At 41.0% G+C, this 23,754-nt stretch overlaps 1 protein-coding gene and 2 pseudogenes across 1 annotated transcript; 1 reads left to right on the top strand and 2 right to left on the bottom strand.

Annotated features, from left to right (window-relative positions):
• Positions 1-2,951: 2,951 nt before the first annotated feature.
• On the bottom strand, positions 2,952-7,037 carry LOC147425339 (pyruvate decarboxylase 2-like). The gene is made up of 7 exons (XM_086500131.1): positions 6,054-7,037; positions 5,349-5,512; positions 4,711-5,272; positions 4,543-4,631; positions 4,342-4,459; positions 4,075-4,263; positions 2,952-3,430 (listed from the first exon to the last, which is right to left on the bottom strand). The coding sequence occupies exons 1-7, from the start codon at positions 6,525-6,527 to the stop codon at positions 3,260-3,262; spliced, it is 1,767 nt and encodes a 588-aa protein (XP_086356257.1). The 5' UTR covers positions 6,528-7,037; the 3' UTR covers positions 2,952-3,259.
• A 7,125-nt stretch (positions 7,038-14,162) lies between these two features.
• Positions 14,163-15,152, top strand: LOC147425340 (uncharacterized; annotated as a pseudogene).
• A 731-nt stretch (positions 15,153-15,883) lies between these two features.
• On the bottom strand, positions 15,884-16,467 carry LOC147425341 (protein ANTAGONIST OF LIKE HETEROCHROMATIN PROTEIN 1-like; annotated as a pseudogene).
• Between the last annotated feature and the right edge of the window lie 7,287 nt (positions 16,468-23,754).

Consider the following 23,754-nt stretch of genomic DNA (forward strand, 5'->3'; position numbering starts at 1 on the left):
ATGGGGGCAAGCCCTTTAAGTAGGGGATGAGAGAGAAACACTCTCTCTCTCTTGCAAGCCCTTTACACAAAGGGAATAGGGGACACATGTCAACTCCCTAGGCCAATTGCTCCCAAGATGCATTCAAATCCTAGTGGATGGCCATAGAGGTGGACCAATGAGAATTAGGCTAGAGTACATTTAGTTTAATTCATTTTAAAACACTTGATAAAAGAACCAATAGAAATTAAGCTCTCTAGAAGACTATTGGATAGTCTGCCAAGGGGTCCAATGAGCATTCCGCAGCCCAATGGCTTGCTTGATTCCTATTGGCCAGAAGACAAAGGGGTCCAATGAGAGTTTAAATGCATTAATTAAATACCTAAACCTCTCACAAAAGGGGAAAGTTGCACACATGTCAAAAGGCTATCACTTATGCTTCTCAACTATCATTGGCTAAGCTTTGCAGGGGTCCAATGGGGTGCTATCATGAGCAAAAACCAAGAGGGGTCAACTAAGAGAGAGGGGGGGATAATTTTAGCAAGGCTTTATCACACACACACACACACACACACACACACACAATCTCATGTGTGAAGCAATAAGACTCTCTCTCCTTCTCAAGCTTTAATGGAAAGTTCACCATCTACTCCAAGCTTGTGAGAAGGGAGGCCTACACCAACAACTCTTGGCTTTGTGATGCAAATCCAACCAAGAGCCAAGCTTCAATGCATGCTCACCTCCTCTACATGCTAATTACTAAGCTATGCTAAGCTATTATGAGTGATTATGAGAGGAGATATACTCCTTTCTCGTAAGAATACTCCTTCTTCCTCTCAATCTACTCTCATACCCCGCTAGCTCTCACCATCTTCCAAGGTGTGTGAGGTCTTGGGTCTGAGACCGTGAGGGAATTGATGTTGTGTTTTAAAGTGTTTGCTTAGTGCTTGAAGCTTCCATCTTCATTGCACTAGCTAGTTATTGAAGGAACACAAAGTATTGTATTGTAAAATGTCTCCCTTGATGGGGGAAACCTATAATACAAAGCCTTTTGGAGGGGGGGACAGCCTCCATATAAATCCAGTCCTCAACTGTTGTCAATAGCTTAATTTCTCTCTCTTTTGAAGTATTGTTCATGCCTATCTAGCTAGGTGTTATACTTTTTTTTGCTCTCTCCATCCAAGCACTCTTGCTATGCTCATTAGGCATCTATTCTAATGAAATGCTCAGTATGCTTATGCTATTTTCCACTACACACTAAGTTATTAGGCCATTAAATGTTACAAAACTCAAGAAGCAAAGACTAAAAGAAGTTCAAACCTAAAATCTACCTAAAATCTTTCATTCCTAACTATCATCAATCCCCCAATCTAAATCAAGGAAAAAGAAAAACTAATTTGCTTAACCACAATTCTATCTAACAATAAAAAACTTCTCTTGAAGGTCGTGATGCTAGTTTCAATTTTAATACATGTTTTGATTGTGTCATACACTTTTCCAATGCGTTGTCCCTATTAGATGGGATTCCCAAGTTGTGCATGATAAATTGCCTTCCATAGGAGGAAAGGGTATATTGCTACAAGGGCTTGCAAGCGCACGCCGACACACACATATTGTGTTATCAACCGTGAAGGCCAAATGTGATCCATGGGACCAAATGAGGCGTCTCTTCTGGATTGAGGACTATGGATATAAGAGTGGCATATGAGAGTCCATGGGGTGCTATAGGGAGTAGTCTGGGTTACACATGTGAGTAAAGCAAGGTAGAGTCCATGGGGTGGTTGTAGGCAATAGTATGGGTTAAACATGTGAGTAAAGCAAGGTTAAATGTGATATAAAACTGAGCACTCAACTAGGATATGATGCTTAGCTACCTCTCGCACTAGCAAGGGACATAGTGTGCATACACGAAGGGACTCTTCCCTAGTGTTACTACCCCATCTCATATCGAACATAATGGAGCTAAGCCAGATTGCTACTATGGTGTGGATTGCGGATAAGGGGATAGGCTCAAGCATGTTAGGGGGTGTGCGGTTGCCTCTCTCATAGAAGAACATCCTTTTGGAATTGTATTGTGTAATGCATAAAGTCTAAGCCTCAAGATTTTTCCCATGCCATGATACACTAGTGTTGTAAGGAAGCCTTGTTCACTATAGGGTATAGTGATGCATCATGAAGCAAGTGTGTTGTGTCCCATCTTCCAAACCACTTATTGATATCTTGTATCTCCCCCATAAAATTTAGGAAGTCAACTTTATCGTGTACTCCACTCACCATGGCGCATCTTTATCTCTCTCCACGTTGATGACCTCAATGAAAAGGAGCATGTAATGTGTTTGGACCTTCAATTGGAGAAAGTTTGTGAGAAAATGCTAATTTTCTTGGCAATGTCTACTTGTTTGTGTGATGAACAGGAAGCAAGGGATTCAAGGAAAGTTACTTAGTTGCTACAACACCATGTTTTAGCACACTCTTGTATTATTTTTACTTGTGTGCACTAAGACGTAGGCTGGGTTATTCCTTGCAAACTTCCAAAACAAAAGTACTCTCATAATCCTCTTGCAACCCTATGAGTAGAACCAAACAGAGATAATTGCTAAGCACAACTTGCCATTATCTTTCTTGTGGCAACTGTTGACATCTTTAGCTTGACATTTGACAGCACACTTTTTTCCTAGACTGTCATTTTCCTAAGAAAAAATAAGGTTGCATCAACAACAAATGTTATGATTAACTTGGATAAATGATGGTGCTAGAGAAAGATAGTGTCCTTGCACATTGCCAATGTGAAATTATGTAGTAACCAACTTATGTGTGTGTTCTTTTCACTGAATAGGGTTTGCGTGTTCTCAAATTTCAGAAATTCCAAATATAGACTTGTAGCATTTTTGGATGGAGTAACCCAATTTTCGCATAGTGTAGTCTTTTTTGACAATAGAGAACTACCTTTAGGCATCTTAAGACAACCTTCAAACAATGAACAATTACATCTTGAGAACCCACAATACCATTCTATCGTCGTCTACTAAGGTACTTAGAAAATTTTCACATATTTCAGGGCATTTTTAGTAATTTTCCCTTGATGAACCTATCACATACAAGATATCCCTCCCCCTTTTATAATAGTATAAATTCTCTATTTTCTTAAAACCATGAAGGCCATAGATTCACAGAAATTTTGATCTATGGAGAATTGAGAACACGACTAGTAAACTTGACATGAGTTTGTGTGCCTTCCTTTCAAATTCTTTCAATAAGGCACCCAAAGTTGCAATTCACATTACTGTGGATTTGGTGGTCTGCTATTTGCTGCAGAGACACGCGAACCCCATTCCAACAACTCTTTGCTTGTGTCGTCTCTATGAACAATGCACTCTATGAAGCAAAGGCAATCCCTCTTATCTCCTTGTGCTGCAGCAATAGCCTCAATAAGCTCCTCTTCTGTTTTAACCTGCACCACATGGAGTCCATCCTTTAGCTCAGAGTGTCATGCATTGACGCACAGCTGTACTAGAACTTATGGCAAAAGGCAACTTCATACCCAAGCAAGGTGAAAAGTCTCAATGGCCCACATAAGAGGATGCAAATGTGACGCGCAGAGAGAGAGAGAGAGAGAGAGAGAGAGAGAGAGAGAGAGAGAGAGAGAGAGAGAGAGAGACCTACTAAAAGCTTCTCTCTATGGAAAGAGAAAACGAATGTCAACTCTCTCTCACAAGTGGCAAGCTTTATCCAACAGTCCACAATTGCTCCCAAGAGTTGAAATTAAGTGAAACAAAACTATTTACTTGAGATGATTGCCATCAACAGGTGCATTGTGGCAAAAAAGCGTTATGACCAATCCATGCCTACTGTATCTTGTCTCTTCTTACCCTGCCTCTCATGTTCTGAAACAGATGAGTGCACATAACGAGAGAACAAGAGTCGTATCTAAAGCCAACAATCGATTGTGTCTCATGAATATTTGAAACAGAAGTGGTACCTGACAATACATGTACTCTAACTAATCTCGCCATACCCGTCAAAATGTTTGTCTGGAAAAATTAAAGTAAAAGTAGAATAACTACTAAAATACCCATTCTGAAGGAGATGAATTACCTTAGTAGTCCAGCACTTGCCTTCTCCATTATGAAAAGCATCCACAAGAGCAGTATAGTTCCAGTTCTTGATAATGTTATAAGGTCCATCGTGTATCTCCACTTCGATCGTGTATCCTCCATTATTGATGAGGAAAATAATACTCCGCTGCCCACAACCAATCATTGTCGACACATCCTGTGCCGTAACCTGCAGGTTGAGACACAATGCTCATGTCAAAACCATGCAGTCCCTAACCAGTCTAGAAGCTAGAAACAAGCTCAGAACCTGAAAGCTTCCATCACCAATACACGCAATCACCCGCTTCTTTGGCGATGCTTGGGCATAGCCCAATACAGCACCCACAGACCAGCCAATAGATCCATATTGCATTTGAAATTCATATCTGAGAAATGAATACAATTCTAATTAAATTTTCCCACAATTCAAAAGAGAAGGTTATGACTTTCGGTGGCCCTGTTCACTCACTGGCATCCCTCTGGGAGCTTCAACTTTTGACAATTAAACCAGGAGTCCCCTGTTTCAGCTATCAAAGCAGTGTCACTGCTTAACATGTGCTGCAAGAAAGATAAAACTTTTGCACTTGACCGATCTCCAAATGAGACAGCAATATGCAGAAAAGACAATGTTGCTGACCTGTATGTGGCTAAACAACACATTAACCCTTAAGGGTTCCCCTGGTAAGCCTTTGAGCGGCACACCGGATGGAATATATATGCGTCTGTAGTTATCATGTGCTGTTGTATTCTTCCTTATCTTTTTTGACAAAGCCTTCAAGAAATCTCTCATATGCACACAACTGAAAGCTGGTCCATTGGCGATAAGAACGCGATCTGGTTCGACGATGATTGCCTTTTCCTTTTTGAATAACAATGAGTAGCCTACTGAGCTGTAGTCATTAAACACCGGTCCTGCAAACAAGTAAGCATCTGCAGATTCCACAATCTCCAAACAAAAGGACATGCTAACGGCGCCCCAATAGGTGCCCATGAAGCGTGGATGTGTTTCTGGGAATAATCCTTTGGCCGAAGGCATCACGGCCACAGCATAACCAGATGCCTCGGCTAGATCTAGAAAGGCACTTTCTGCTTTAGCAACTCGTAGCTTCGAGCCTCCCACAAGCACAGGCTTGACTGCACAATTGAGAAAATATGCTGCAGTTTCTACTGCAACTTCCAAGCTTTGAGAGTTACTTGGCCTGCTTTAAAGCAGGATTATGGTCAAAAAGATTTGTCTCAAAATTTTAATTCTTATTGGTTTTCTGAACAATGTACCTCAATGAGAGAGCATAAGGAACAGGTTCTGGGCTGAAAGTGGGGTGAGCAAGCCCGGGCAGGTTGCAACTGACCGACACATAGACGGGCTTGCTCTCTCTCAAAGCAGTAGAGATGGCACTGTCGATGAGTTCATGAGCAGTGTCAAGGTCTTGTATCACTACCTGTTTTGAGCTTTAAGGCATTAGCACTGTCTTTGTATACAACTCTTACAAGGCATAGCCTGGAGTTGCTTTGTTGGATACAGTTATATGTATGCAACATGCACATGACTACTGCTATCAAAAGGCACATACACATAAGCAGCAGCAATGAAAAGGCGCAAACATGTAAGCTTAAAGCAATGGCAATTAAAAGGCACAACCATATAAGCAACAGGAATCAAAAGCCTTAGCATTGAAGTTGTTTTCCATGAAGGATCTGTACCTTGAATACAAGAAAAAAACAAAGCCTGCAGCATGGTATGAAAACAAAGCTAGCATCACCAAAGCCATATATCGTAACACAAAACCACAAGACATTGTCAGTTTACATCAATGGTAGTAGTGTTGTAGTGCATTTGAATCTTTGAAATACTGCAAACATAAACGCCCTGCCGCATTCAACAATATCAACATGGTAATGAGTTTCCAAAGAAACCAAAAAGTGAAAAATACACGATGCTGAGAACTCCAATGGCAATTTTAGATGGAAACGACAAGGTACCTGGTGACACGTGACTTGCTTGAAACATTGAAGTTCTTGACTGAAATCAGGGAGTCCAACAGTATGATGCAGAATACGATTGGTACCAAAGTCATTGGAATTGGGACCGCCAACAATGCAGATTAAAGGCAGATTTTCGCTGTATGCTCCAGCGATAGCATTGATAACACTAAGACCACCCACTGTGAATGTGACCACACATGCACCCACGCCTTTCGCTCGTGCATACCCATCAGCAGCATAGCCTGCATTGAGCTCATTGCAACAGCCTATGAGGCGAAGGGATGGCTCTGCCAAAAGATGATCAAGTAGCACAAGGTTGAAATCTCCAGGAACCGAGAACACGTCATGCACACCAATCTCCACCAGCCGCCTTGCAATGTGGCGGCCGAGAGAGGGAAATCCAGAATCAATCTTGGCATATGGGTAGGGTTGTTTTGTGATTTCGGCAACCATCTGTGTACTCTCTGACATGGATATGAAGAGGAAAAGGAGGGGGGGGAAAACCCTTACCTAGATGACGGAAACAGAACCCAATACCTGAAGAAATATGGTTGATGACATCTGCGCTGCATTGAGGATCAGTAAGGAGCTAAAATGAGGAGCCCATTTTCTGCAATGGTTGCTAGAACACGTTCGTCCATACTATTTTCTGCATTGAAGAGCCCATTTTCTGCCATGGTTGCGAGAAAACGTGTCGTCGATTTCTGCTGATCAAACAAGGGTTTAATGGAAGAGGAGGAGGCCTGTGATTCCGAGAAAGGGTGTTCTCAAATCAACAGAATCGACAGAAGTGTGCACAACAAGCTAGAAAATGAGTCGGTGGTTACGTGCATGTCGTTCAAAATGTGTTCCATGGCCACACCATCCAGGGACAGTTCAATAATAAGTCTCGCCCTAAAGGGCAGTGGAGAATTCAAGGGAGCACAAGAGAACAAGGCGTCTCCAGACAGACGTTGGCAGTGCCTTTCAACTTGATTGGGATGACAGAGAGCCCGGGGGGGGGGGGGGAGAAGAAAAGAGACTATAGATTAAAGACTAGAAAAATAAAACATACTTTTGAAAATTTGAAGGGTGCTCCGTTGTATTGGGCTCAGCAAGTGTGATGTATTGGGCTTAGCAAGTGTGAAAGAGCTACATTTCACAAGCATAATTTGACCAATTCTGTTGAATGGATATGAGGCATCCTTGGCACACCTAATAATATTTTTACTAAGGACAACATAAGTGAACATACAATGTGAGAGCTTTGTAGTCCGAGTATGTAGTCACAACCCTACTGGAATCATGAAAGAGGCTCATATTCAAAATGTCCATCCATTAGGAAAAATATGGACTCTCCTAGGGCCCTTTTGATTAGGGAAGGGTTAGTGGAGGACCAATGAGAGGGATCTTGGGATATCACCTATAGCCTAAGGAGAGATAGGGGGGTAGCCTATTTGTCCCCTTCTTCAATGCTTGATTCCTAGAGAGAAAGGGGAGGTGGACTGGAGGGGGGAGGGGGGTAAAAAGGGGGAAAGAGGTGTCATAAAGCCTAGGGAGGGACCCGTGACAAAAAGGGACCCCAAAAGAAAAATTGCACAGGTCAAAAAACCCTAAAAATTTGAAATTTTTGAAAAGTCTCAAAAATGACCGTTTCCCCTCCAAAATTGCCCAAAACATAACAAACATCAAAAAGTCACTTTTTCTCTCCAAATTCCCTCTCTCCCATAATCTTCTCTCCCCTGTCCCCTCCCCTCTCCTCCCCTCCCCTCACTTCCTCTCTGCAGTCAGCCCCACCATAGCCAAAATCTCACTCTCCATCTTCTCTAGCTCTCCCTCCCCTCCCCCCTCCATTCTCTCTGTGCCGTGCAGCCCACCATAGCCCAAAGCTCATCACTATCCTCCTCTTCAGTTGTCCCCCCTCCCTCTCCTCACTCTCTCTATAGTCAACCCCACCATAGCCAAATGCTCACTCTCCATCCTCTCTATCTCTCCCTCCCCTCACCCCTCCATTCTCCACAATGCAGCCCACCATAGCCCAAAGCTCATCACTATCCCACCATAGCCAAAAGCTCACCCTCCATCCTCTCTATCTCTCCCTTTCTCCCCTTCATTCTCTCTCTACTGTGTAGACCTCACTATCCTTCTCTCCAACCCTCACCCCCCTCCCCCTTCCCAATCTCTCTCTACTATGTGGCCACCCGACCTCTTCTCAAGCATGTCCACCCATACCACGCATAGACGGCCCAAGTTGGAGATACAAAAGGTCATACTGCACAACACAAAGAGCTCAAAGGTGGAATGGATCCCACGGGTATTTAGCAACGCTCATGGGTCTACATGCAACCGTTCAGTGTTGTTCCTCATGGAGTACAATGTCGAGGCATACTGGAACGCCATTTGAAGTGAAGACTGATGGCTTTCAAAACAAAATCTGGAATGGTGTCCATCACTCAACATGCGTATAGTGTACCTGAGATCCATTTGCAGAGAGCTTCAAACCAATTTGCACCTCATTGTAAGTATAATGCTAAGTCATCTTATGGATATGTCCTCTTTAATTTTCATGTGTTCATATTTTTTGACAACGGTATTTGTGAACGTATTTTTTTATCCAGCTTACTTGCAAAGCAACCGCTTGAATGCTTCTCGAGTACCTTTATGGTTGTGCATGCTATAGATAAGAACTAATCTATATAACTCAACAATGTATACTAATTTAAAATATAGTAGCTAACACCATATTTGTTGTATTACAGGATGTTATTGTAGTGGATGCTTGGGCTCAACTTGGTTTGGTGTCAAGTGGAAAGTGTGACTTCTCCAATCAGAACCTCATTCTAAACAGTCTTTGTTTGGTGTGTATACTTGTGGATATGGAGGTCCATGGAGTTATCAATGATGAGACAAGCCTTGCTAAGAGCATAGCAATTGCCTCAGTCTATATTCCATTCAATGTATTTGATCCAGTACATAACATCCCAAGCTATTATTGTAGACAAGCTACAAACTTTGTAATGAAACTACTTGAATAGAAAGCACTCTTGTTTCATTACATTTTTGTCCACTCTAGTTAATCTTCAACTATATGTTGTTGTGCTTGTGATCAATTTTTGTTTCATCTAATCTTGTATGTGTATTGTGCTTCCTGCCAAATTTTTGGTGCTCATAAGTGATTGATCAAGTAAATTGATTTTTTGGTAGCAAGTACACCTTTTCAATGTGCCTGCATGTAGATCTAGTAAGCCATCTGACCTCAAAGGTCAGGTTTGATTCATTTTCTGTTGTATGAGCACTTAGAGTTTATCTCAAAATGGTGGCAAGCTTTAAATTCTTAGAAGAATCCCATACTCAAGAATAATCTAAGCAAGATAGAGCAATCATATTTCCTTGTGTTGCAGGCATAGACATGAACCTCCTTTGGCATTGAATAAACATTTAGTTCATGAGCACTCAGAGTTTATCTCAATATATTTGGCAGGCTTCAAATTTTTGAAAGAATACACTCAAACCTAATCCAAGAAAGATAGAGCAATCATATTCCCTCATGTTTGCAAGCACACACATGAATCCCCTCTTGGCATTGTGCAAACACTTCATTCTACCTTTGCCATCAATAATGCAATGGCATGCTATTATGTTGTATTTGATATGAGTTTGTGTAAGTTCAACCATAAGCTTGTGTTCTTTGAAATCCCCAAGGAAAACAGAGTATGAAATCAAAATAAAGAAAAGAGAACGAACAAACAAGATAGAGATAGGGTATATATATATATATATATATATATATATATATATATATATATATATTACATAGATAGATGGAGGATAAACAGACAGAAAGACGGATAGATATAGATAAATACATTAATAGATAAATAGATAGATAGATAGATGGATAGATAATTCGATAGATAGATACATAAATACATAGATAGATACACATGCAAATAAAAAACACAAAGATAGATACATAGATAGATAACTAGGGATAGAGAGAGAGAGAGAGAGAGAGAGAGAGAGATAGAGAGAGACCCTTTTGGAACTCAAGGGCATTGCCCCTTTATTGAGGATACACTTTTATGATGGACAAATGACATGATACATGGATCAAACCCAAGACAAGTTATTACTTGTATTGATTGCTAATTAAGTATGCATCATGCATACTTTGAGCCATCTGTAGTAGCAGAGAATGAGTAGAGAATGCATCATGCACATGGTGAGCCATCTATAGCCATTTGTAGTAGAGGATGAGTTTGCTTTTTCTAGATATATCATATGAGCTATAGTTTTGTAAAATGCTTCTTTGGATGGATGTTCATGGTTATCTTGTAGGCCCAAGGCCACCATGCCCAAAACTAAGCAAGCACAAAGAGTAGAAGGCAAGGTAGGGGGTGCATAGGCCTTGGGAGGCCCAAAGAAAGCCTGCCACAAGGGAGCGCATTTGGGCCTTCCATAGGTCTATAGAAGGCCCAAATGCGCTCCCTTGTGGCAGGCTTTCTTTGGGCCTCCCATGGTGCATAGGCCTTGGGAGGCCCAAAGAAAGCCTGCCACAAGGGAGCGCATTTGGGCCTTCCATAGGTCTATGGAAGGCCCAAATGCGCTCCCTTGTGGCAGGATTTTTTTGGGCCTCCCAAGGCCTATGCACCCCCTGCCTTGCCTTCTATTTGTGCCATCTTGCTTTGGCATGGTTGACATGGTCCTATAGGATGTTCAAACTTCACTCAACCATGCAATAATAGCTATCTCATACCATGGCGCGTTGCAAGCCCCCCTTTGATTTTCAGGATAGTGCCCCATAGTGTGTATGCTGTGTTTTGGTCTCGAAAGAAAAAGGGGGTGCTTTGCTTGGTTGTACAAGACACTTTTTAGTCTCACAAAGGCCTACTAGTGAAACAGAGCTGAAGCAAATGGCCATAACATCCAAAAAAAGGAGAGATACAGAGAGAGATAATTGATTCTTAAAGAAGCTACCCATAAAGGAGCCAATATTCTATTAGTACAAATAAGTTTATGCAAAAAATAATTGATCATATATGGATAGCTAGCTGTAAGCAAAGAGATATTGGGGGGGGGGAGAGAGAGAGAGAGAGAGAGAGAGAGAGAGAGAGAGAGAGAGAGAGAGAGAGATAATAAAGGTTTTCTAAACCCATCCCATGCCTCTTTTCCATCCAATGCATGAATAGGCACCCTTGTCTCCTCTCCTAAACTAACCAACTAGCCCCTACCTTTGAAGCATTGGTTGATATAGTTTTGCATCCTCAAAAATGCTACCATGATGCAATTACATGGCCCATCTTGATGCAGGCTTATGAGTGATGGGTAATCCTCCCCACTAGCATAATTCTCAACATTGGTTCAACACTTTCTATATTAGTTATGAACCCCTAGAATTCACCAAGAATTTACAGTATTCATGTGACACACTTGTATAAGCATCAAACCCCTCAGTAAGAATCAAATATTTAAGAAAATTGCTACATGGAAAATAATTTGCAAGATCAAAGATTTCATATATTAAAGCCATAGCGTTTGTTGTTACAAAACCATGTCCATTGTAGACCACCTAAAACATGATTGAGATTACAAAGTAAAAGCTATGTTGATAGCTTTGGGCATTATGGATACATGTTCACCATGTATAGAGTACAGATCTGAATTCTCAAATGTTGCCTCAAATACACTCAGGTTTGAAACCAGTGCCCTTGTGTAAAGTAACATCTCCATTGCTTGACATACTTGACCTTCCTATGCTTGGGATCCATCTCAGTCTCATGGCTATGGAGTTTCCACCTGTGGTGCACGGGCACCCTTCTGTGTCCTTCCAACTAGAAAGTTTATGATGTGACTCCACCTTACATGAAAAAGAAATATTCTGTTCCATAGCTTGCAAGAAGTTGGGTATGCTAGAGTCTTTTCCATAGCTTGTGTGACGGTTGTGTATTAGTGTTGTGGGATGCAATAGAGGAAAAGGTAGATGTGAAGACAACTACATTAGCTTGTAATCATGGTGGGCTTGGTTGATAGGGGAAGTTGAGTATGAGGGAAGAGGTAGGGTCAGGGGAGCGGATGTTGACATTGAAATGGAAGATTGAGGAGGTAGATGAAGAGGTAGTTGCTGTAGATCTTGGCTTACGGTAGACTTGGTATTTTTGAGGGAGGACAGTGAACAATGGAAGAGGGTACATGGATAGAAATAAGAGAGGAGAGAGGAATGTGACAGTGAGACGAAGGGTTTAGCAGGTAGATGAAGAGGCAGATCCAGGAGTGTGTGAGAATGAGAGGGAGGGTTTAGCAGGTAGATGGAGAGGGAGATGCAAAATTCTGTAAGAGTGAGAAGGAGGATTTAGCATTTAGATGAAGAGGGAGATGCAGCAGGTCCTGGCTATGGTAGGCATGGCTACTTTGAGGAAGGGGAGTGAGAGAGACAAAGAGGAGACATGGAGAGAGAGAAAGGCATTTTGGAGGCAAAAAATGATGTTTTGATATTAGAATAGGTTTGGGGTCACTTTTTGGGGGGAAATGACTACTTTTGAAAATTTCAATAAATTTCAAATTTTTAGGGTTTATTTTTGGCCGCGTTTTTAAAAAAACATGAAAGGTGGGGTTTTCTTTTTGTACAAGGGTCCCTCTCCCTCTTTATGACACCCCCTTTTCTCTAGGAGATGCTGAAAAGCTAGAGAGAGAAGGTAGCCTCCTAGTCACTACTTACCCCATCTTTTCTAGGCTTGAAGGATAGAAAATGACCTACCAAAATAGCCCCCATCATTTCCTTTGTCTCCCTTAATCACAACATACTTCCTTAAAATTAGGGATTCTTACAAGGCCCATGAAGAGTCCATATTTTTCCTAATGCATGTATCCTACCAAACATTAGTAAAATTTGCATTAGAAGAAGTATGCCACAATGGTTTCATTAGCCTCTTTCTTTTGAGTCTATTTTGCTTGCATTGATTGATTATGTGTTTGGTTGCCTTGCAATCATTCAATTTCATCTTATTCTTGCTTTTTTCACTAAATTCCTTAGAGTTATTGTTGTTTGCAAAACAGACAGACTTGCCACTCAAATAAGGATTGGCATATTGTCGCGCCCAGGGGGAGTGGGGTTAGAATAGCGCTGATATTACCATGTCGCACTCCAGTGTTAAAGTAAGTGTCAGGATTCTCATATTCCCACTAATGCATCTTGAAAACCAAGGGGTTAAGCGAAATCTTCGAGGATTTAACTTGCACAGCCAGTACTCCGTCTAGCTCACCTACAAATGGCAGCTGACATTCGCTACTCACCTCCTCCCGCTTCTTCTGTGCCATCTCGGGATTTCCTTACGTTGCATGAAGTTCACCATGAGTATTGTAGAATATTGAGCGCTACCATTTCACACATTGCGAGTGTGCATCTTCATGGGTCTGAGGATCATAACAAATACAGGCCTGCCTCTCCTCATACAAATGCAAACGCACTTGTCAATGCAGCAGCATCAAGAAATGGGGACCTGCAAAACCAGGAGAAGCTAGGAGATTACTTTATGTTTTTTTCCCCCTCGTCCGCATTGGGTTCTGAACACACACACACACACACACACACACACACACAGCATTCAAAACATGATTGTTTGCCGGGATTCGATGTTACTGTGAGTTGTCCAACAAGCATCAACAGAGTAGGCTGGGAGAGCTAGGATTATTTGCCAAGATTCAACATTGTTGTGGGTTGTATCAAGTGATGGCTCAACCAAAGAGGAGAGTAAAAGCTTCGACAAAATCGATCGGCGAGGACAATCAACGAAGGTGAGTCAGCTCATTTCGACACCTGCTCTTGCCACATTTTCTCGTAATGGAAAATTGTTTCCTAATCTTTCCTTGTTGTGTGCATCCCGAATGATTTGCGCTCAGTCTATTATAGAATTCCCACATGTTCTTGCAAGTGCACCTTCACGTGACTGACAGCCTTCATCCACGCTACCATTTTCATTTCTTTGCATCGTGGTTGTATGTTTCGTCAACTCGGCTTCAAAAGTGCATTGATTCTCCAGTGTGAAATGATCGCATAGCATTTACTTCTTGCCTGCGATGAACAAACATCAAAACACCTTCTTCTATGATTCATTATTTTTTAGGTACAACATGTTGTTCCAAAACCCATTCTCCTTTCGTGCTGGCATTGGGACACCACCATTGCGTAAGCCCACTAGTGGTGCATTTCAAGATCTGTATAACCAACTCGTGTTACAACGAGCTTTGCCCACCCCAACCCCGCATAATAAAATGCCTGTGGACTTGAACCTAATATCTCAACCATACGAAGAGGTCATGGTGGATAGTTTGTCTTTTTGCTGGTCCAGCAGGTGCATTTTCACATTCATAGGGACGAGCGGGTACAACAACGAATGCAAGGCAACCAGTGCCACCCCACACCACATTGTTGCCCTCCCATTTCAGGGGGAATGTTTCACATGACGACCCACTTTCTCTATCACATGCTATCGTGGATGTTCATCACTTGCAGGCCATAGATACTCAGTCCTAGAGGACAGAGGATTCTTTGGTCAATGAAGTTGTGCCCTCCACGCAGTTGCCTATTGACTCGTATGTGCCACTGAAGTGTCCGTACCTACTATTTCTGTGGATCCCACATCCAATGCACAATCCCACAAAGGTCGCAAGAGTGGATGAAGGCAAAGACAAAGCAACCTCCAATCCCAAAAAGCTCTTGGTGGTAGATTCCATTGGGATCTACGTGCATAGGTAGCTCTTTTGGAGTGCAAGAAGCATCATGATGACAAACATTGCTCAGCTGACTTGTATCAGAAGATTAAAACAAATGAGGAGCAATGGATTGATATTGCACCGTCGTGCCCATCACGAGGTTTGGTGGTTGACTGTAGAAAGACTACTAGAAGTACTAGCGGTTGGGAGAGGAACACGCCTTCCGACAAAGACTCCTACTGGACCATGACTCAACCTATTGAGCGGGTTGTCGAAGGGAAATTTTTGCATTGAAATTTTCCTATAGAGCTGTACGAGCTCATGGATCGACTGTTTGGGACGGACAAAGCAGTCAACCCTTTGACGAAGGATGCATACCTTCGACGTCGGCCTCGCAAAGGCAACTAAGGACCTCATGTGGGGATGGGAGATTGCGGAGGAAGGGAAGAAACAGAGACATGAGACCACAATCGACGCACAACATGCGCAGCATGAGGAGCTCATAGGTGTCGAGCAACAAAAGGTGGAAATCAGCCTACTCTCTGCAAATGCAGTACAAGGAATGGCACCTGCCCTCACAAAGATGGCAGACAGACTGTAGAAGGTATGTGTCTATGTCTAGTATGCCCAAAATAAATTGAGATTAATTGTACACCATAATGTTAAATGCGAAGTGTCACAAAGAGATCATACTAAACATAATCATAACCTTAAATGGAAATTTTCACATAGAGATCAGATTTAACATAATCATAATCTTAAATTCAAAGTGTCACAAAGTGTTCAGTACATACATTTCATGGTTAATATTTCCTAGCAAACACTAGAAGCTCAGTTATGCATCCCTTGCATATCCAAATACTCAAGTAGGTCATCTCTAATATTGATAGCCTCAAGAGTGTTCTCACCCTCGATAACCCCATCATGAGCTATAGGTTTATCGACCAAAGTGTCATTCAAATTTATATCTTGCTCAAACATGTCTATAGGGTAGTCAATAAGAGAAACCAACATATTGTGAAGAATACAGCAAGCCACTATGACATTTGGTAGCTTCTATATATCTGGGGATCTGATGGTTCCCTTTAGAATTTTCCATGTACACTTCATGCGTGAGAAGGCACGCTTGACTATTATTCCTATAGAAGACTGTATCCTTGGCGACACATCCCTGAATTGTGCAAAACCCTCTTGTCGTTACACGACCCTGGCCATCCTACATTCAAGTCTAGGAAGCACATGTTTGAATCCACAATTCCTTGCATAATCGTGATGTAGTTCCCGTAGCAATCGCGCCAAGGATCACTTTGCTCGTTTCTAGGCAAATCCATATTGATGTGGGTGCAATCTATGGCACCACAACAGTTAGGCATTCCCCTCAAAGCTCTAAGTCCGTCCTTCACGTTTTGCATCTCTGACTATGCAATTGTCCATTTGATAAGATGTCCACCTCTCTGGAGTAGGGAACCCACAAACTCATGGATGAATATGGTGATTGTAGACCTTCCACAACCAAAAGCATTTGCCACATTGTAATGTGTGTTCCCGGAGGCATGCACCATCACTAAAATTGCCACCTTCTTATCTACAGTGAAAATCCTTCTAGGCAAGTTATGAAATCTAGTGGGTATGTTGCATTGTTGCACATCTTCACGAATAAGTTCAGTCAAGCTTGTGAAAAGCTTGACGGGAAGCTCAAAAATATCTCTCCACCGCTCTTCATCTACACGAGCGTAGAACACAAAGTGGTTCCACCAATGGATTGATGATCATGGATTTATATACCATCAACCCGACGCATTGTTGAATGAAACTTGATACCTAGGGGTACGTTGAGCAGAGCTTGCTCCCTAGAGAAGAGGCAGATATGGTGTTATATATTCCTTGAACTCCACATCCTCCTCCTCAGCCAACAATCCACGAGGCGGAAGTCCATGCAAGGACTCCCACTCATGAAGCAAGGCACACATCAACACATTTATGGATGGGATGGTTGCTCTCAAATGTTGTCTGAGATCCATGCCTCCGAGACCTACACAAAATGAAAAAGTTAGGAAACAAAAATTGACTTGAACCTGGACAATTTATGTTTAGAAAATGACTCCAGCAAAAGATGTAAAAAATGAAATCATGGAAAAGCAGATTTCAATCATGATTAGTACAAAATTTGTAAGCTGGTTTTATAAAACTTGTTGGGTACTAATGTTTGGTATTTGGTTCTATTTGGTTATTTTAGGAGAAAAAAATGACACCAAAAAATGATTGAAAGTGATGATTAAGGATCAAAAAATGACTCCACCAAATGATTTCAATTTTTATGAATTTAAAAAATGTGCAATAATCTGAGTGTGAAGTGTGCAAAGTACTTATGATTGGGTTTTGTTTTTACAAGAAATGTGCAGCTTATTTCATCATGTTTTTGGAATCAGCATGTTCCGAGTTTTTGAGTAGACCTTGTAGTTTATAAATCAGCATGTTGAGAGTTTTGTGTTAATCATTGTGTCGGATATGTAAAGTGGCATTGAAAAGAGGGCTTCTAAAGCATCGAAAATTTCATTTTTCAATAAAAAAAAATTGTATGAAAATGAAGTACTGTAATCCCTTCTATTTTGTTCAGTTTTATGTAGTGTAATGTGCAAACCGATGTTCTTCATTGTTCAATAGTTTTTGGTGTACTGATATTTGTGTGTGCATGTATGAACACGCTCGCGCTAGAGCACGAAAAGGCATTGCAAGCAGGTAGGAATAGTAATGTAATGAAAGTGGTGGTAGATAGAACCTTTGGGTCGCGTTGTCTCTTGTGGTGTCATAGTTGGGTATGCAAATGATGTTGTGTATGGAAGTTGTAGTGTATCCCAATGGTCACGGAAAGGTTTTGAATTTAACTCCTGTGCAAGCGAAGAAATTGTGATTCAGTACAGCAAGAGTGCAGTAATCTCAACAAAAATCAAAGTTCTTGAAGAGTAGGACATACCACATACCCTGCAATCCACAGCCTGTTGGGGAGGACATTGCGATTGAAAGCTCTTCCAAAACATTTGTTGCTTACGTTTGTGGGTGTTGTGAGAATGGACGTCTATCTCTCTTGAAGGTGGGGTGAGTATTCCATGTGATGCTATTGGCTAAGAAACACGTACATCAGTGTTGCATGTAGGTGACAAATGATTGTAACAAAAGCGTTGCAGCAGCTACATCAGGTGATGGAACCTTGTTTTGGGAGCGCTACAGGTGATGGAATCCTGTGTTGGGAGTGCTACAGGTGATGGAGTTGGCTATAGATGAAAGTTAGTATATTTTTCTTTTTTTAATTCTGTGGGAGTCAAATGCAGCCAGTCGGTGGAGTGCAAATGTGGCTTTTTTATCATTCAGCCTTGGCGCTGGGTGTGACCAAGTGTTAGTGGGGTGGGGATAATTCTTTCCTATTTCTTTGAAAGCCCCACTATCCCATGGCGTGACTCAACTCTAAGTCTCGCACCTAAAGAGAAGTGGAGACTTCAAGGGAGCACAAGATGAACAAGGCATCTCCAGACAGACATTGGTAGTGCCTTTCAACTTGATTGGGTGGAGAGAGAGAGAGAGAGAGAGAGAGAGAGAGAGAGAGAGAGAGAGAGAGAGAGAGAGAGAGAGAGAGAGATAAAACATACCTTTGAAAATTTGAAGGGTGCTCTGTTGTACACGGGCTTAGCAAGTGTGAAAGAACTACATTTCGCAACAAGCATAAATTGACCAACTTTGTTGAATGGATATGAGGCATCGTCGGCACACCTAATAATATTTTTATTACGGACAACATAAGTGAGCATATAATGTGAGAGTTTTGTAGCCCCACTATCATACTACCAACATTAAATATGCAGTCACAACCATACTGGAACCATGAAAGAGGGTCATATTCAAAATGTCCATCATGTATCCTACAAAACATTAGCAAAATGAGCCTCTTTGCTTACATTGATTGATTATGTGTTTGGTTGCCTTGCAATCATTCAATTTTATCTTATTCTTGCTTTTTTCACTAAATTCCTTAGAGTTATTGTTGTTTGCAAAACAGACAGATGTGGCGCTCAAATAAGGATTGGCATACAGAGTGGTAACATTATCATTCCTCCTTTGAGCAACCACAAAGGCTTAATTGGCAACTTGTTTCTCTTCATGTATTTTCTAGACCAAGCCTCCTATACTAGCAAAGAGGCTAATGCATCAAACATGATAACTACAAGTTTACCCCCAATCAGTCTCCATGAAATCAAAATTTTGATACAAATCTAGGAACACATCAAGAACAATCTTCAAAAGAGAGTTCTCAGAGTGCTCACCAACAACAATCAACTAATTCTTGCAATGTGCAAGTAAAGAATCATTCCATCCTCTTCCTACCTTTACTATATTTATGGAGATAATACATTTCATCATTATGTGCTACATAAACATCATATGGAATATCATAAGCTTGTTCTCTATTCATTTTTGCTAAGAGAGTATATGGGGTGATAGAACGTTTAAGAGAGAGCAAAATCAAGGCATAAGTTTGCGCATTTCTACCATCCCTGCAAAAAGAAAGCCCTTAGCATGAAGACAGAGGTGGACATGCACACTAAAGATGCATCCAATGTATGCTCTATATAGGTAGGTCTTGACCCCTATATATACAGGACCCCTTTCCATGTGATTAGTTTTCCTTTGTCCTCCTAGTGTAGATCCTAACCTTTAGGCTTGCAGTCTCTAGGATCCTAGCCACTAGTATCATAGGCCACCTATTCTAGATTGTGTCTTGAAATTATTCCCCCTTAAAGAATAGTTTTTGTCCTTGAAAAGAAGAGTAAAACTATCATCTCTAATGTTTCCACTTTTTTTCAAATATTGGGTCTAATATAAGCATTACTTTGCTAACATCTGAAAAAATATAAGCAACATGTCTTACATTTGGTCCAAGCTTCATGTTTTAAAGGGCACTTGGGCTAAACATACACAATCACCTTGTATGAAGATGATAAAAAATGCATCATACCTTATTAGCTTTTGTAGTCATAGAGAACAATCAAAAGAATGAAGTCTTCTTGGAAGCAACCAAATGTTTAGATTATTCAAAATATGGATGAACTAAAGCTTGTGTAGCACAACAAAGGTTTAGAATCCATGATTCAAGTATTCACAGTTAAACTTTTCACTCACTTGACTTTAGGATCATAGTCATTGAGTCCAATATTCGTCCTAGGATCCTACTCCTAAAATCTTAATGACTGCCTTAGGATTATGATTAGAACTAGGTAATCATAGATTGCTTGTAAAGGCCTAACAAAGAGAATGATTGGCACTTTGGACCACCTAACACACAAAATTTTTATGGAGATATGTTTCTAGTCCCTAAGGAGCTCCCATGATCTCCACATTTGGAATATGACCCTACATGGGTAGATATGCTTGTATCAATTCGGTTCATCACTCCAAAGAGTGGAGCTATGAGTGGAGTATCTTAAAGTTCATTGTCTTTGAAATACAAAGGATCCTTACTTCATTTTAACTCTTCACACGAAGGTATAGGGGTTCATCATGCTTACCTTGGTCTTAAGGAGATGTTATGCGACTCTTGTAATACAAAGAGTTTCTTGTATCTCTAGCAAGAATCTATTGTACTATAATGTTTTTGTAAGATATTGTAGTAGTAGAAACTATCCTATACACCAAAAGAATTACTGTCCTTGTAGCTTAATGATTCTTTCACTTAGCCTAGGTATTGCAAAAGTATTTCCAACCCTTTCTTATGCTCAATACTTGCAAGCATGATACCCAACTTGTGTTACGAGGATAGTCAAGATATCTCTTTTCATATGTAGAAATTCTCTACTAAACTAAATTGTCCTTTGTGGATGATAATGCTCAATTCAAACCTACAAATGGATAACTAGCTCTTAAGTCACATCCAATTCCTCCATTGCAACTTCATGTGAAAACTTTGTGACAAGTTGAGTTTCAAAAATATAAATTTGAAAAGATCACTAGCTGTAGAAAAAACGAGAGAGAGAGAGAGAGAGAGAGAGAGAGAGAGAGAGAGAGAGAGAGAGAGAGAGAATACAAGTCACTCTTGGAATTCTTCAAACATAACCTTCTAAGTTGCTGATAGTTGGGACTAAATCTCCTCGAAAGATTGTCTCCAAAAATCACCCTCACAAACTTGCTTGTAAGAAGATGATATTGTACTAACACTCTTTCCATCAATCATCCATTGTACATTTAGTGTATCATGCATCCTAGTGAAAAGCACCTCTTAATTGTACCAATTTTGAACAAATTTAACTGTTCTCATAGAAAATTTCTCTTTGAGAAAATGGGAAAGTAGCATCTGCCTACATAAGTTTTTTCCTCCCATTTTGACAAAAGACATATAGAAAAATAATAATATAATTGAGTTTTATCTAGAACCAGTTGGTCCATACATGTTTAGTGTCCAAAAGTGCATAGAATATTGATTTTGATTGAAGTTCAAGACCATAATTAACATCAGTCTTTGGTACTCTATACAATATGCACTTTGATGCTTGTACATCCATGTATGTTGTTCGACAAAAGATGGGGTCAACTTCGAGGAATCCCAAATCCCGAGAAATTTTTTCCGAGCGCTAACTAAACCAAGCAAAATTTAGCAATGTACTATTTCAAAAAGCCCAAACTAGTCAAGGTACTTCTACGCATAATTTTCATAATCATTCACATATGTGTTTTTAGTTAGTTCTTACACTCTATCAAGCATAGATAGAGGTGATGGATATTAAGTTGAAAATAGGCAATGGTAGCACATTGCAAAGGAGACAAAGGATTTAACTAATGTACCATTAGGGAGTTCTCTTTAGTATTAATGTGGCTAATATTTCTTGTGTCAGAATGTAGTGACAAAGGGATGAATGTGTATAATGCAGCTCATAGAAGCAAGACATATTTAGAACACGAGGGACAAGCTTACTACAGTAAGGGCCCTCATAAACTTTCAAGCCTAAGAAGTCACATGGTATGGAAAAAGAATTGTCACCGTGCAATCTTGTTGGGCTTTTTCAAGAAAGCATTATGAGGGTAGCTTGCATGTTTTCGTTGCAATTTCTACCACTAGCACATCCACCTCAATCCTAGTTATGTGCCATCTCTTTGTGTGTGTGTGTGTGTGTGTGTGTGTGTGTGTGTGTGTGTGTGTGTGTGTGTGTGTGCGCATATACCCATTATGCCCCTTGCAAGTTTTCGAGTGAGGATCAAATTTGATTATATTCAATCTTTTTTCCTTCACATTTTTATCCGGTTGACATAGCAAAGACAACAACTCTTGCCAAAGCAGTAGCTCCTAGAAAAAGGAGTAGGTAGCTGGGGAGGAACCCACATACATCCATTGCATTCTAAGATAGGATCCCTTGTCATATATCGTCATGCCACAGTGGGTTTACTTTTTAAAAAATGGGGATTGAGTCGAACCATCATTCTAGGACTGTGAGTCCAACACATTAACGTTATGTTACCTAGTTGGGGGGTGACCAAAGCACAGGCCACCCTGAAGTAACCGTTAGTTTTGTCTATATTTATTAAAAGTGGATTTCCTTGAGATACAAATAATATAAAAAAGGCCATTGTCAAAGAAAACTAGGCAATAGCTTTTGTTAAGGCAAAGCCTGGAGTAACAGAATCAAATAATTGTTTGTCTAATGATAGATTTCAAGCTTGAGGGCTTGTCAAAGGACTAAATAGGTTTCCAATACCTACTGCTACTCCTTTTCTCATTCTTGGGTTCATCCTTGCCATTCTCTTTTTTGGAAAGCGGGAAGGGGCAAAGCCAGGAAATCCCCCCTAGTGCTTCCTATTCTTCAGGGTCATTATCGCCCGACTAGTATCCTGACCATTCCCTTTATTTTCAAAAGCAGTGTCTTCCTCCAGTTTTGGTCCCCTACATAAGGGGTCCACCATGTAGTTAAAGCCTAATTCACATCTGGCCTCGTCCCCTTCTAGAGTGGAGTCGTTATCCTTGATTTCATGAGTATCCCCTCCAAAATCCTCTTCCCATAATGGTTCTCGGCCCTCGAAGATGATGGAGGAGGAGAAAAAGATAAATCTTTTGTCAGAGTCGAGCCTTTTTTGGGGCCCTAATGATAGGAGGACTCCGCTTCCGGAATGTCTTTTGAACAGGTCGAAATTGGAAGAAGAGAAGTAACAATGGGAAACCCGTGTATGTTATGAATACCTCATACCCATTTCTTATCCCCTGGGAAGGAATCCTTGGCAATAAAGATACAATATTCAATATGAACTCCCGAATCACTTTAAAGTAGCACTGTACGGGTAAACCTCGAAACAATGAAGGTGCCTGTTTTAGGTAGCCGAATTCATTAGAAACCCCCGACGGCCAATCATGGAACGGGTTAGGCTTTTTGAAGTTTCAATTGTTGTCAACATCCTTCTCTTCTCTCAAGATTCACTCCTCTTGTGACCCATTCAAATTTCAATATTCCATAAATTGGAAATTTGGAATAGAAGCCCCACAATGCACATTGTAAGCGAGGCACTATCTGTCAAGGTCCAAGGTCGGGGGGCAGCCAATCTGGGCCGCCCACCTCTGTACATTCCTGAGTGGAAATTCAATAATGCATTGTTGGATCTGCAAAAACTCGGCATTCAGAAAGGGCAACATCGCCAGATTGTTGACAAGTCAGTGCATGGAATTTGAGTAACCGCACAACAACTGAGACTCTAACAAATCATCACATAGAATATCTAAGCAAGAACTGATAACGATAGTAGAGTTGCTGTGTTGCTGACATGTCAGCATGCTAAATACGTAAAAGCTTATGAATAGTGGGACTGTTGTGTAGCTGACACATCATCATGTAGAATCTGTGATCATGGCCCCCCTCCCCTGCACCATGACGGCCAGGAATGGTCACTTGTTGACCATTCACCCGGAAATCCACGCTCCTGCACGGCTCCCGCGACCTCGATCGATCTCCATGCAGTCGCATGGATTCTGGGGAATTGTTAG

The sequence above is a fragment of the Adiantum capillus-veneris genome, chromosome 25, assembly GCF_014529385.1.
Source record: "Adiantum capillus-veneris isolate H3 chromosome 25, ASM1452938v2, whole genome shotgun sequence".
NCBI lineage: Eukaryota > Viridiplantae > Streptophyta > Polypodiopsida > Polypodiales > Pteridaceae > Adiantum > Adiantum capillus-veneris.

What these genes read in the sequence shown, in the direction of transcription:
- LOC147425339 (XM_086500131.1), bottom strand. Translation starts at nt 6,527, where the DNA reads ATGTCAGAGAGTACACAGATGGTTGCCGAAATCACAAAACAACCCTAC. An exon ending in CCTTATGCTCTCTCATTGAG is followed by an intron (nt 5,273 to 5,348) that starts GTACATTGTTCA and finishes GCTTTAAAGCAG; the next exon opens with GCCAAGTAACTCTCAAAGCT. An exon ending in AAGCTCCCAGAGGGATGCCA is followed by an intron (nt 4,460 to 4,542) that starts GTGAGTGAACAG and finishes TTCATTTCTCAG; the next exon opens with ATATGAATTTCAAATGCAAT.